General features: G+C 43.0%; 1 protein-coding gene across 3 annotated transcripts in view; it reads left to right on the top strand.

Annotated features, from left to right (window-relative positions):
- LOC137438402 (pecanex-like protein 1) overlaps positions 1-13,705 on the top strand; it is a 224,450-nt gene that overhangs the window by 99,730 nt on the left and 111,015 nt on the right. For all 3 annotated transcript variants that reach the window (XM_068133529.2, XM_068133523.2, XM_078767011.1), the window contains exons 12-14: positions 2,784-2,816; positions 3,310-3,481; positions 6,236-6,346. In XM_068133529.2, the coding sequence (XP_067989630.2) occupies positions 2,784-2,816; positions 3,310-3,481; positions 6,236-6,346 (316 nt within the window). The remainder of the gene's footprint in view (positions 1-2,783; positions 2,817-3,309; positions 3,482-6,235; positions 6,347-13,705) is intronic.

Here is a 13,705-nt window from a genome sequence, read left to right as displayed (position 1 = left end):
ATGTGACATTTCCCATGTTCCTCAGCACTATGAAATGTTGTCATTCAATTTATTTGTTCATTAACCATGTTTTTACTTTGCATGAAAGTTACTTGTAATTATACTTTAATTGGATAGATAAATAGCATCAAAGTACAAGCAAGCTTTGCCCCTGGCCCATCGTCGATCTGTTTCCTTTTCATCACTCTTATACCTTTATTACTATGGTGTTGTTCTGCAGAGCAATCGACTGCAGTTCTGCCATCCATGAGGCATACTCCCTTGACTGGCCTGGCTTCTGCTGGCGACTCTTACTGTGTATCCCTTCAGCCATGCACAACCAATAAATGTGCATTTTAGTTTTACCCTCACATCACTAAGCTCTGCAACCAGCTGTACCTCCTACTTTCCCCGCCGTTTGTAACATTCAGCCGTTCAAGGCCATGATAAACAAGCTCTTCTTTGTCCAAGTAGTCCTCCTCTTTTCTGTCTTCCTCCCTTTCCTGGTTACAGGAGGTAATTTCCATGCCTATGGGCCATGCTGTTTTCCTGTAACCTTCTACTTTAAACTGTATGCTGACCCATCATGTCTCTCAACCATTAAGGCAGCAGTAGCCAATTACTCTCACTAACTAACCACAACTGCTTTGCAACTCACACATAAATATAAAAGATTCCTTCCCAGTTTAGAATAGGCCATGGTCTCATTTTTGGAATGGCGCGTAGCCTCTTAGATGTACCGTCACTACAAAGCATTCTTGGATCTCTGTTTGTTTTGATGATTTGGTGAATATGTTTTTTTTGCTATTAAAACTGACCTTGTTAGTATAGTATGAGGCTGCTGTGCAGGTAAAAAATCAGGCCTTAGCTTGTTCTAAATTGCAAAGGAATCTTTTGTATTTATAATTCCCTGATATTTGTAGGGTTTGGGCAGGGGGGGGATGATCGTTTTCCATAGGGTCCAGAGCACGATTGTTCAACAATGCAGCACGACAACTTTTGACATTCATCCCCCCTCTCTCTCTCCCTTGTATGAGCCAAAGCTTCCTGTGATCACATGAAAGAATGTACGAGTATATGTTGCCATACCTTATGTTTTCTGTGGCCTATTGTTAGTCATCATAGGATGCACTTTTCTTTTCATTTAGCAACAATTAACCTTCTGCCTTGTACAAGTGAGTGAGTGATTGTGTTTATACCCATGCCCCTAATTTTATTGACAAGGACTTTTTGTATACAAAGTCCATGCTCATGGGAGAGCAATGTTGCTGGAGGCAAAATGTCACCGTATCGGCAGTTTGCCAAAAAGCAGACGCAACAAGTAAGGGTTGTGTTCGGGGTGTTGAAAAAGACCAAAGGGAGGAAACAGAGTGAGCTGGAAGAAGAGGTTTAGGTTGGGGTTGTTAATGGGTGTCAAAAATATTGTCAGTGGGGATGGAGAATGACAGATGGTGGTGTACTGCCAACTTGAAGCTTTGAAGGGAAGAATATGATTGGTTATTTTCTGGAAGGCAGTTCCAGAAGTGAGATGAAAGAGTAACAAAATAATTTAAGGTGTGCAATAAGCCTGAATTTTGTGAGTTTGACTCGGTGGGTGTTGTTGAATGCCGAGTCCTAAAATTCCTACAGAGCTGAGAGAAAAGGAATAAAACCTGGAGAAGAGGGGGTTAAGAAAAGAAAAAAAAACCCACCAATCTGTTAATAATGTGAGAGCAATAGGCCTTTCTTTACCTCTGCCTTTATTAGAGGTGATGCCAATAATATTGAGAACCTTAGATTACACAGAATGCACATGGCAGAAGTGGTGCTGGTGCCCCAGCCCATGGGAGAGAGCAGTATTCAATTGAATCAGGATAAAGGCGTTGGAGGTGGGGAGTAGTTCTGATTTTCCAAGGAATGACTTTGAACATTGAAAGAGGCCCAGTTGGTGGCTGTTTTTGGAGGCCAGCTTTGCTATATGGTCGGTTCAGGAGAGATCAGGGCTGGTGTTGAGGCCTGGAAGTTCAAGAGATTAAACCTCTTTAATGGCTGACCTATGGAAATAGGCCGGTTTTCTTTAGTTTGACGATCCTCAGATCAATGGGAGTTGAGAAGACATTTCTTAGGGTTGAAAGATGCTCTTTCATAATAATCCGAGAATTTGCATTGTACTGTATACAACTATCGGATTTTGTGGGATTTATAGGTTTGTCAAACATTCAGGGAAATTTAAAATGTGACTAGTAAACGGATGACTTTATCAACCTATCAATTATGTTTATTAACATCCGTTTGTTTGGTGGACATGGGGACGTGAGAAACGTCACACCTTCACTTGTTGTGGACCAGCGTTGGCGATGCCTGCAACAATCAACATAAAGAAAATTTTCGCGAATGTGTCCTCTGCTTTACGGGGGGCACCTTTTCTGCATATGAGTAGTAAAGCATGATGCGATCAGATGTAGTCATTCTTGAGGTTTTAATTCTCGTGTTTGTTTCACTTAAAAATAAGAGTTTGGACAGACGAGAGCAAAGTGATTTTTGGCTCATTTTTATCTTCCTCCTCGAAATTTGGATCTTCGTCTCGTTCTCGCACACACGCCACTTCGAGTGTTTTGACAACACACTGGGCGAGTTAATTATGAAAGCAGATGATCATGATATGTCATGCAGTTTGCAATATGATTTGATCCGAATAATCTAATAATTTGGTGATTACAACTGATGATGTGTTTGTTCATTATATCAGATGAGGGTAATTTCATTTATTTTTCCACTAAAGGGTTTGGAAACGTCATTGATTTGGGATTTTGTGTGCGTTCCAGAGTGTTCAGCCTGACGCTGCCTCTCCGATGCACGTGAGTAATGTTGCTGTGAAGGCCTAATCTCAGGTTCACGTCAATATTGGAAGCTTTTTCCAGTTTTTTTTTTCACTTCTCATCCCTGGCATATCAATTATTTACATTGCGGTTTAATATGCTGCATAAGACTTGCACATGCATGGAGTATGCTTGAAGCGTGAGTCTGACTTCTGAAAGGGCACGTGTTACGTGGACTGTAATTAAAGGAGGTATTTGAAAGTGTAGTTAAAAGGTGTTTGAATGAGTTCCATTAAAATTTATCTTGATCACTATTCTCCCAAAGAAAAGGATATCTTTTGTAATGTGCTGCCTTCATTGACATCAGAGCCTAAGTCATGCTGTGATGTGGCCGTGTTTTTGGATTTAAATTAGGATTCTCATAAAGAAAGGGGAATTTAACACTGAAATCCACATCTTCAGCCATGACATGTAACAGGGAAGTCTACTTATTCAGAAGATTGATCCTCCAATTCTGACTGTTTCATTTCAGGGACACAACCGTGTCATTGCATACAGTCGGCCTGTCTACTTCTGCCTGTGCTGTGCCCTCATGTGGTTGCTGGACCTTGCGAGCCGCAAAACTACGGGTCCCAGCTTCACGCTGTACGGCATTCAGTTCACACCCCCGTCCCACTTGATCTATGCAAGGGACCTGGTCATTGGTAAGGCATTGTGCAGGATTTCCTGGAAGCAATATTGTTCAAACACCTGTGCTGCAAATGTTGTTGCTCGTGGACTCCAATCATCTAGTCTAGTGTCTTTGTTTGCTTCCTGTCCTGTGGGCCTGTCTGTCTGCACTTTGTCCTGTGCACTTATTTGTTTGTCTTCATGCCATGCCTCATACCTGATATTCTCCATGTAACGCTTCTTCCTGGATTGCATGAATAACTAGATGGTATTCATAGAATACTTACCCTGCACAGTCAACTTGGTGTGAGCCAACTCTTCTGTTTTTGAAAGGTTTTTTTTCTTCTTTGATCCAATATGGCTGCCAGACCACGTGAGCAATTACATCATAAATTTATATTCTCTAATATAATTGTTGCATAGATCACGCTCAATAAATTTCAAACTGATCAGACTAAGCGTTGTCCCTGTCGAATTATGATGTCATAATTACGGCACCAATGATGTCATCATTAACAACACCTACTCCCCATATGGAGTTCTTTAGAATGAGCCATGTTTCAATTTTTTCCATTGAGCGGTTTTGGAGATATAGAGGTGCAACGTTTTTCAGTTTTTCCAAGATGGGGCCTGTACCATATGACCTATAAAACCACCTTTAGAGGCCATTTTTCCCCGCAAGCGGGGGTTGGCCTTTTTCGGGAACTGTGGTTGTTGTTGTTTTTCGGTCCCCTTTTTGAAGCAATGTTTTACGGCCGGATGCCCTTCCTGACGCCAACCCTTTTTGCCGCCTTTAACGACAAGCAGGGAATTACCAGTGAACTGGTACTCAATTTGCCGACCTCGGACGGATGACAGGCTGAGTCAACCCCCCTGGCGTTAATTCAGCGATTGACCGGGATTCGAACCCAGGATCCTAGGATCCTAAGCCGGCACCCTAGCCGCTAGCCCAACACCAGGGATTACCATATGACCTATGACGTCATGATTATCATTAAAATATTTTACAGGAGGCACTCCTATCTATGGTGAAAATTTCGTGTCCATCAGACCAACAGTTGCTGAGAAAAAAAATTCATAATGATCGAATAAGTGTTGTAAAATTATGACGTCATAACGAAGACTCTGATGACATCCTCATTAACATTTTATTCCCCATGGGGAGTAGGTGACAATGAGCCAGGTCTCAGTTTTTTCCATGGAGTGGTTTCAGAGATATAGAGGTGCAACATTTTTCCAAGATGGTGCCTGTACCACGTGACCTATGACGTCATAATTTTCATTAAAATATTCTACAGGAGGAGGCGCTCCTATGGTGAACATTTCGTGTCAATCGGACCAAGAATTGCAGAGAAAAAAAAATTCATACTGATCAAATCAAGTGTTGTACTTGTCGAAAAAAAGAAAAAGAAAAAAGTAACCACATTTAGAGGCCATTTTTCCCCGCAAAGCGGGGGTTGGCCTTTTTTGAGGACCGTGGTTGTTGTTGTTTTTCGGTCCCCTTTTTGAAGCAATGTTTTACGGCCGGATGCCCTTCCTGCCGCCAACCCTTTTTGTCGCCTTTTACGACAAGCAGGGAATTACCAGTGAACTGGTACTCAATAATTTATGTTTGTCGAATAATGGTCTCAATAATAATAATTTATTATTGTCGAATAATGGTCATAATTAAGGTACCAATGACATCATCATTAACATATCTTATTCCCCAAGGGGAATACTTGACAATGAGCCTCGTTTCAATTTTTTCCATGGAGCAGTTTTGGAGATATAGAGGTGCAACCTTTTTAGATTTTCCAAGATAGCGCCTGTACCACGTGACCTATGACGTCATAATTATCATTAACAAAATTCTACAGGAGGAGCCGCTCATATTCTGAAAAATTAGTGTACATCGGAATAACAGTTGCAGAGGAAATTTGTTTTTTCATACTGATCAGATGAAGCGTTGTACTTGTCAAATTATGATGTCATAATTAAGGCATCATCAACATATATGACATACATATACTACAACATCAACATATACAACATATGACATTATCATCAACATATCTTATTCCCCATGGGGAGTACTTGACAATGAGCCATGTTTCAATTTTTTTCCATTGAGCGGGTTGGAAGATACAGAGGTGTAAAGTTTTTCCAAGATGGCGTCCGTACCACGTGACCTATGATGTCATAATTATGAATAAAAAAATCTACATTTGGAGGCACTCTTATGGTAAAATTTCGTGTCAATCGGACAAACAGTTGCCGAGAAAATGGATTTTAAAAATGCAGACGCATACGCCGCACGTATGTGCGTACTTAACCGAATGCCTAACCGTGCTTTTTGCTTCGTGAGCGCAGGGTAAAGATGAGTGAGGTGAGCAGTTATGAAGGTGGGTGGATGGGGAGAGATGTCAGTGGTGAGTCAGGAGAGGGAGAAATAGGTTTGTAGCATGATGCTACTTGTAGCCAGAAAACCACCATATATTTTGCAGATGTGTAAATTTGTAGGGGTTGTTTGCCACATTCCAAGAGGTTTTTTTGATGTTGTAACACTTGCACGACCTACTTGATTGTGAATATAATTAATTATAATCAGTGCATCAATTTGTTCACTCGAGCTTGCATTCATTGTCTTGCAGGCTGGTTTCTCTGTCCGCATGCCTTGTCCCTTAGCGTGTTTTGTCTCTCTACGGGCCTAGTCCCGCAGGCGGGTTCGTCTATGCACCTTGTCCCTCAGCTGTCATTTTCTCTGTACCAAGAGCTGCTTTGATTGCGGATGCCACCTGTCTTTGCAGCATTCACATTGGCTTTTCCACTATTCTTCTTGTTTGGACTCCTGCCCCAGATCAACACCTTCACCATGTATGTACTGGAGCAGCTGGACATCCATGTGTTTGGCGGGAATGGTACGTTGAATTCATCTATTATGGCCCCAACATCCCCTCCTATCTGCTGTTCATATATTTTATAGGTTTTTCTTTCCTCTCTTTCGACGTGGATTGACACTATAAGACATTTAGTCCTTGAGCCAGACCAAAAGTAATGCTCCGGCGGGGGGAGTAATTCTCATTATGATTTTCCATTAGACCAATGTCTCAAGTGTCAGAAAACGTGTGATGGACATCTGAGAACGGTAGCTTAGTGCCCGGATGGACGCCATCTTTGAAACCACCCAGCTCGAAAATGCCCATTTGGTGGGGTACATTGTTGCACGTGTATCTGGACTTCTATACTAGCTATCGATGTGCGGTTGACGACTAAATATACGTCCGATGTGTACCGTCTAAATAAAAAATAATATGAAGCATTTTGTTTTAGATTAATTATTATAAAAATCAATTATCGAAAAAAAATCATATATTTTTCAATATTTTATTATTAGACTTGTACTTTTTTTAGTGAAACAACACTGGTATGATTTTCCAAATTATGCATTGTGCTACACCGTTTATCTGTCTATAAAAATAACTAAAAAACTAAAACATATCATCCACCACGAGTTTACAACAAATAAATGTAAAGAGGCATAAAATGACTTAGGCCGCCGCTGGCATTATCTATTCTGACGATAACGCAAGTTAGGAATGTCGTACGGAGAGGATTTTAACACCATACGATATCTAATAAGCAGGCGGAAATTGTTACATAGGAAATCTGCACTTTGGTGGCCATCTTGGATTTCAAAATGGCCGCCAATTATATTAATTATTCATTACTAGAGTTTGGAAAGACGTATGGAGCTGATTTTAACACCATACGATGTATATTCCTAATAAGCAAGCGGAGGTATCATTGAACATGTCATGTTTTAGTCAAATAACACCGGTATGATCTTCCAAATTATACATTTTGCTAAACCGTTTATCTGTCTATAAAGATTTTCAGGCAATTTGGCCTGCATTATAATAGAGAACAACATATGCTATACAATATACAGTGCACACAAAGTTAATCATCAGAGTCGCCATCAGAGTCATTGGCATCCTGAGCCACGATAGCATCATCCTGCACCATGTTGGAGCATCCCTGCAGCTTACACACAACAGTGCACTTCAACCCATTCAGTATGCAGGAGCAATCTGATGGTCGACACGTCCTTCTGCATGTGCATGAGATGAGATTCAAGACGACATCTGGAGCTGGTAGACCCGCCATCCATCGGATTGTGAGCGAACCGCCATCATCGAGTTCCCAACCATGTCCTGCTGATGGTGTTGGGACGTCTGGTAGGTTTTCAAGGCTGCGTCGCTAGATAGCCGCCTGATAGTTGGCCCTAAGCGTATGCTGCATCAAGGAGTCTTCACAAGGCGGCAATTGTCCAGATTCGATCTGGCCCTTCTTTGCACAGAACATGTGATAACGGAGCGAATTAACACCGACGATCTTCGTGTTCTTGGCGTACAGCTGACACGTGAAGGCCTGAATGCTATTGAAGACGTCTGTTGGTACATTCCACGAAGATCCCAGATCTGTGAATGCTTGAAGATACAGCTCATTCGCTTGCACAAGCTTCAAAGCCTTTATCTTTCCTTGGCTAGCCAGAGCACTCACAGTGTCACACCCGCTCCATGCATGAAGCCCTGGCAATGCACTGCAAACTCCAGACCCCAATACCGCAGCCAACTTTCCAACGTCGATCATTCTGACTCGAACCTTTGTTCCTCGTCTGATGAAGAGCTGACTATCGATGGTTCTGCTGAGATGAAGACTGATGATCAGAACGTCGGTGTCATCTGCCACTAAGATGATCGTCTTGTAGTGGGTAGCGGCGTGCTTTGCGTGGAGAAACATACGCGTGTCTGCTTCCTCGTGGCTACATTCGAGTGCTTGCACCAACTTCCACCTATTGCGGGTCAGTACCACACATTTTTCACCACAGGTGACATACAGTGTTCTGTTGCCTAGCTTTTCGCGATTTGTTTCATGTTTCCACGACTCCGCCAGAAACACAACCAGTTTCTCCTTTGTCTGGCTGCAAGCAAGGAGACGCCGCCAGTTCATGATTTTGTGTGCGGGTCTGATCTCGCTGAAACTGATGCCTTCATTTGAACCGCGGTTCACACGCTCAGCTGCTTTGATGGATTCTTCTGTGTATGTGTCAAAGACAACATCGATGCGCTCACTGCCTTGACCAGCGTGAAGCGCTGCAGCAAAGATGCGGTCAGATAGTTCTTCGAACGTGTCGTTCTCGCCATGCATCTTTTGTATGAGAGCCATCGCATCAATTATTGTTGCACTTCGCTTGTCAACGCTCTCGGCTGGTTCCACAAGACCTTCCATGTGTTTCGCAAGTGCAGCTTTGTTCGTTTTTTTCATTGACCCATCAACGTTTGCCAAAGACCATGGTAACGGCCCTAGTGGGTGACAAAGGACAAGTTGCATGTCGAGGTTCCTTGTCTTGGCGATGAGTATCATGGTGGCAAACAGTTGTCTGTCAGCTCTCAGGACGATCTCCTTGTTTGTGCCCTTCACAACTTTCTGCTTGATCTTACCAAAGGTCTTCAAGTTTAGCTTGTTCAATGTGTCATGAAAGCCTGTTCCCTCTCCAAGACGTTTCTGGAAGCTTTGATACGCCGCTTCCCCCTTTTGCAGGGTGTTGAGTAGGTCATTAGAAACGTCCTCCCTCGCAGCCGCTCCGGTAGATATACTGAGAAGACATGACGGATCATCGGCGAATGGATTGGTCCAGTCATTTTCCAGTAGATCACAGATAGCTGTGACGCCAGACTCATCACGTTTGATGCGAGAAGTAGACAAGTCAGGGTGCTTGGCGTGAGATGTGTCGCTGCCATTCACAAGGATAGTTTCTCGTAGTTGCCTCAGTGCAGTAGCCCGATTTTCTGCAGTTAGATAGTATCGTGACACAGCCCCTTGTCGAAGACTAAAACCTCGTGTTCCTCCAGCTGTTTGCGTATCTTTGTTTACTGTTTCTTCTGTTGTCTGATCAACAGCGATTCTGGCAAATGGATTCCCTGGTCTAAGCTGTACGGAGAAGTAGCCTTGATTGAAATGCCTGTACAACTCGGGGCATGTTTCGTGGAGTTGCGTCATCTGTGCATAGTACACTGGTAGATATCTAGCATAGTTCACCTTGTTCATTGCGAAACACCAAGGGATCACTCTTCTGACACAAGCCAAGTGAAGCATCCAGTCGCCTTCTCTATCCGCACGAATCAACCCCAGCAGGGTCTCTACCATATCAATATACATCATCCAGAAGCGAGCCAGGTCTCCATGTTTGGTTCGCAGAAAATGTAGGTATTTCGCGAACATGTCAAAGCTCTGTACACATGAATCATCATCGAGAGCAGCAGCGAGAGTCTCGTGGCAAACATCCTCCTTGATGCTGCGAATTTTGAGGTCAGTGCTTCGAATCTGGGGTTCCTTGTCAGGATGATTGCTTTCTATCCACACCTGGAAGCCCTTCCAAATGATGCGCATTAGTGCCTCGTACATCAACTTGTGGAGTCGCACAGCACGGTTGTATTGCTTGCCTTCCAGAACCCTGTTGATGGAACCTTCAGCGATTACTCCTGACTCAACAGCTACATCCCGAAGGCCTGCATCTCCAAACATTTTCCCAATGCTCGACATGAAGTTACAGATGGTATGGAAGTTCCCCATCATGAGCACGATTCTTCCATATCGATCGACATCTTTCCATGCTATTTCGGTCGCCTTCGCAAATAGTGCCTGGTCTAGCACCACCGGTATACGCTCAAGCTGAAGTGATGACATGATGTTCAGAGCTTCTCTGAGGATTTCTTGCACTGTTGCCATATCTGTGGCAGGCGCGTTTATAGTCGGCAGGTAGCCAACTACATCTTCCGTCACCTGAACACGATCTCTAGTCATGATGTTGAAACCAGTCCACGAACTGATTGTCTGGTCGCATGGTTCCAGCATGCGAGTCATAATCCATACGTGATTTCGGCGCTGCGCAAGGGATGTTGCGCCTGCAAGAGTGTCAGAAAGATCTGCAGGCTTGATTGCAGGTGGGCCCTCTCGTTTCCCACCGCTGTATATTGGAACTAAATCGCTGGATGACGGGATAGATCGCTTCTTATCTGCTTTGGATACTGCCGATGGAGGTTGGGGCGGCAAACACGACTGCGACTTCGGTTGGACGATGATACCGTTGACGCGATGCGATGTTCCGCCACCACTCAGCGATTCCTCTAGCCTGTCGATGTTATCGAATGCTAATACAGTCGGGACCGAAGGGTGCACATGTGACGGAAGTGGTACTGTATCTTTCTCCACACTTGCTAATTTGTCTATGCATAGCGCTGTCTCGATTTCTTCCAGAACTGTGTACGAACATCCGTGCCCGAGTCGATTCAATATTCTGATGACCTCTGTATTACCGGTGAGCGTTTTCATGACCCACGGAAGTAGGACATGCTTCGATGTTCTGATGGTACCCCGGTGTACAGCATTGATGATATCTTGAGCCATCGACCATACCAGTGTGTCGGCACGCGCAGAGCTACCCCCACTCCCGCAAATCAAAGTATGCAGAAATACACGAAGAGAATCTGGTATCTTCACGTAATCTGAAGTGAGTTCTGCTGGCTGAGGCGGCCAACGTTCATTGTAATGAGCATCTTTGATCTGGTGTCGCAGTGAAGTAGCTGCACGCACAATGTTACTTTCACCGTCCGTTCGTTCAAATGCTTTCACTTCTGCTTTCAGGTTTACGCACTCTGCAGCAATCTCTCGCTTTGTCAGATTATCGGGCATCAAGTATACACGGTGTTTCACATTGAAGAAGATGAGCGATTCTCCAAACTCTCTTTGTAATGTGCGCTGCAGATTCTTCTTGATGGAGTCACGAACATCAACTGAAAATGTATCTGAAGACAGGATATCTGTTGCAACATCAACTATTGGAACAATCCTCGGGTTCAAGAACAAGTCAGTGCGAATGAAATTGAATATACATCGTATCATTTCTTTTTTCTCGATATTATCTTCAATGTCAGTTTCTACTTGAGGTTTTTGGGGCCGTGTGTAGTTTCTATAGCAGGAGAAGTGGTAGTGAGCCTCAGCTGCAACCATATCTCGTGTAGTCAATGCCAAAACTCTCTCATCATTGCGAGCTGTCGCAGCATCTCTTATTGTCTTATCTGCTCGAAGTTCAACAGCCAAGACAACTGTTTCACGGGTACGACTGCCTTTTATGAATTTTGAAGCACGCTGGCAAAAAATGCATTTATCATCGTAGACCGTTGAAGTTGATCCTGTCTCTTCCCGTGATGATCGCCGTCGCACCGCATCGCCAGTATCAACTGAAGAACTTCTAGCTGCATTGGTCAAAGTAGCTAGGTGGTTTTTGTGAGTGAAGTCTGATCTACAAGCCCTATGGTATAATATTGGAATATTAGGAAGTTCAACTGCGCCTTCTTGGACTAGCTTTAGAATTGGATAAAAGTTTCTAACTGCGGCTGCGTCACACAATGTCTTCCAAGAACTGTTGCCCGCTGCCTTGCTTAGTTTAGAGAGTGGCGACTTCTTGCTGCACAGGATGCACGTTCCGGACTCAGGTTCAATCTTCGCCCGTTTCGCCTCGACACCGGCCATCTCAGCTGAAAGAACAAAAAGACTGACGTTAGATTACTCCGATATCCGAAAAGCTCGCCAGCTTACATAGACATACTCATCCAAGTCAGTGAACATGTTAGATGGCGCCACAATACAACTCTATAATAGAGTTGTATGTGGCGCCATCTAACATGTTCACTTTTAGTTCTTAAGCCACCCACCCCCCCCCCCCCCTCAGAAATTAATCAGGTCACCGCAACAAATCTCAGACTGAGATATAGAATATAGAATATAGATATAGAATAGACTGACGTCACTTTCGGCACTGGGTTCTGTGGGTTGATTATCGGCGGGAAATTCCAACTGACATAGTTTCGGTTTGTGGAAAGTGCATGCCTTTTCATATATTTTTTGTGTACACTCGTGGTGGATGATATGTTTTAGTTTTTGAGTTATTTTTATAGACAGATAAACGGTGTAGCACAATGCATAATTTGGAAAATCATACCAGTGTTGTTTCACTAAAAAAAGTACAAGTCTAATAATAAAATATTGAAAAATATATGATTTTTTTTCGATAATTGATTTTTATAATAATTAATCTAAAACAAAATGCTTCATATTATTTTTTATTTAGACGGTACACATCGGACGTATATTTAGTCGTCAACCGCACATCGATAGCTAGTATAGAAGTCCAGATACACGTGCAACAATGTACCCCACCAAATGGGCATTTTCGAGCTGGGTGGTTTCAAAGATGGCGTCCATCCGGGCACTAAGCTACCGTTCTCAGATGTCCATCACACCTTTTCTGACACTTGAGACATTGGTCTAATGGAAAATCATAATGAGAATTACTCCCCCCCCCGGAGCATTCACTTCAAAAAATGGCCGGTTGGCTCAAGGACTAATTCTTAAAGGATTTCCTTTTGCACTCTTCCATCAATTGTGTAAATTATTGGAATTGGATCTGATCTGTGGTTAAGAAATTTGCCTGCTTATTAAAGGGCATTTATTCTGAAATGACTCACTTTTGAGTGTTGGTTTGTGTCACCACTGCTCATAAATTTTACAAAGGGGGCACTGCTCAAAAGCACGGTATTTAACTTAAAAACAGTAAAAGCTTGTGCAGCATTTCATCATAGTGATGGGTTTTCAGAAATAAGAAATTAGAACGGCACTCAATAGAGAGCATACCTCCACCAGGCTGAGCAGTTTACATTTTGTTTCCCACTGATAGGTCAGATCTGGATTCGGACCTGAACCAAAATTGAATTGGCATGCTCTTGTCACATGACTAAATCATCACCTAAGTTTTGTCAAAACTCGTCCACAACTTTTTGAGATATCATACTAGACATCGTTTTTGGTCCCATCTCTCAATGGTGAAGAATCACTTTAAAATTAAAAAAATTTCTCATGTGTGGATCTGGATTCGGACCTGAACAAAAATCGAATTGGCTTGTTTTTGTCACCTGACCAACTCAACCACCAAGGTCTGTCCTAATCCATCCACAGCTTTTTGAGATATCATGCTATATATAGTTTTTGGTGTCTGGTATCGTGCTATATTTCGCATTTCTCAGTGGTGAAGAATCACTGATAAAAATTTTTTTAAATCCCATATCTGGATTCAGATTTGTATCTTCACCAAAATAGAATTAATTGGTCCTTGTCACAAACCCGACCTGTCCACCAAATTCCATCCGAATCCGAGA

The sequence above is a fragment of the Myxine glutinosa genome, chromosome 1 (assembly GCF_964187855.1).
Source record: "Myxine glutinosa chromosome 1, kmMyxGlut1.1, whole genome shotgun sequence".
Classification (NCBI taxonomy): Eukaryota; Metazoa; Chordata; class Myxini; order Myxiniformes; family Myxinidae; genus Myxine; species Myxine glutinosa.
Note: the sequence above shows the minus strand (reverse complement) of the source record. Positions and strands in the feature narration are given on the sequence as shown.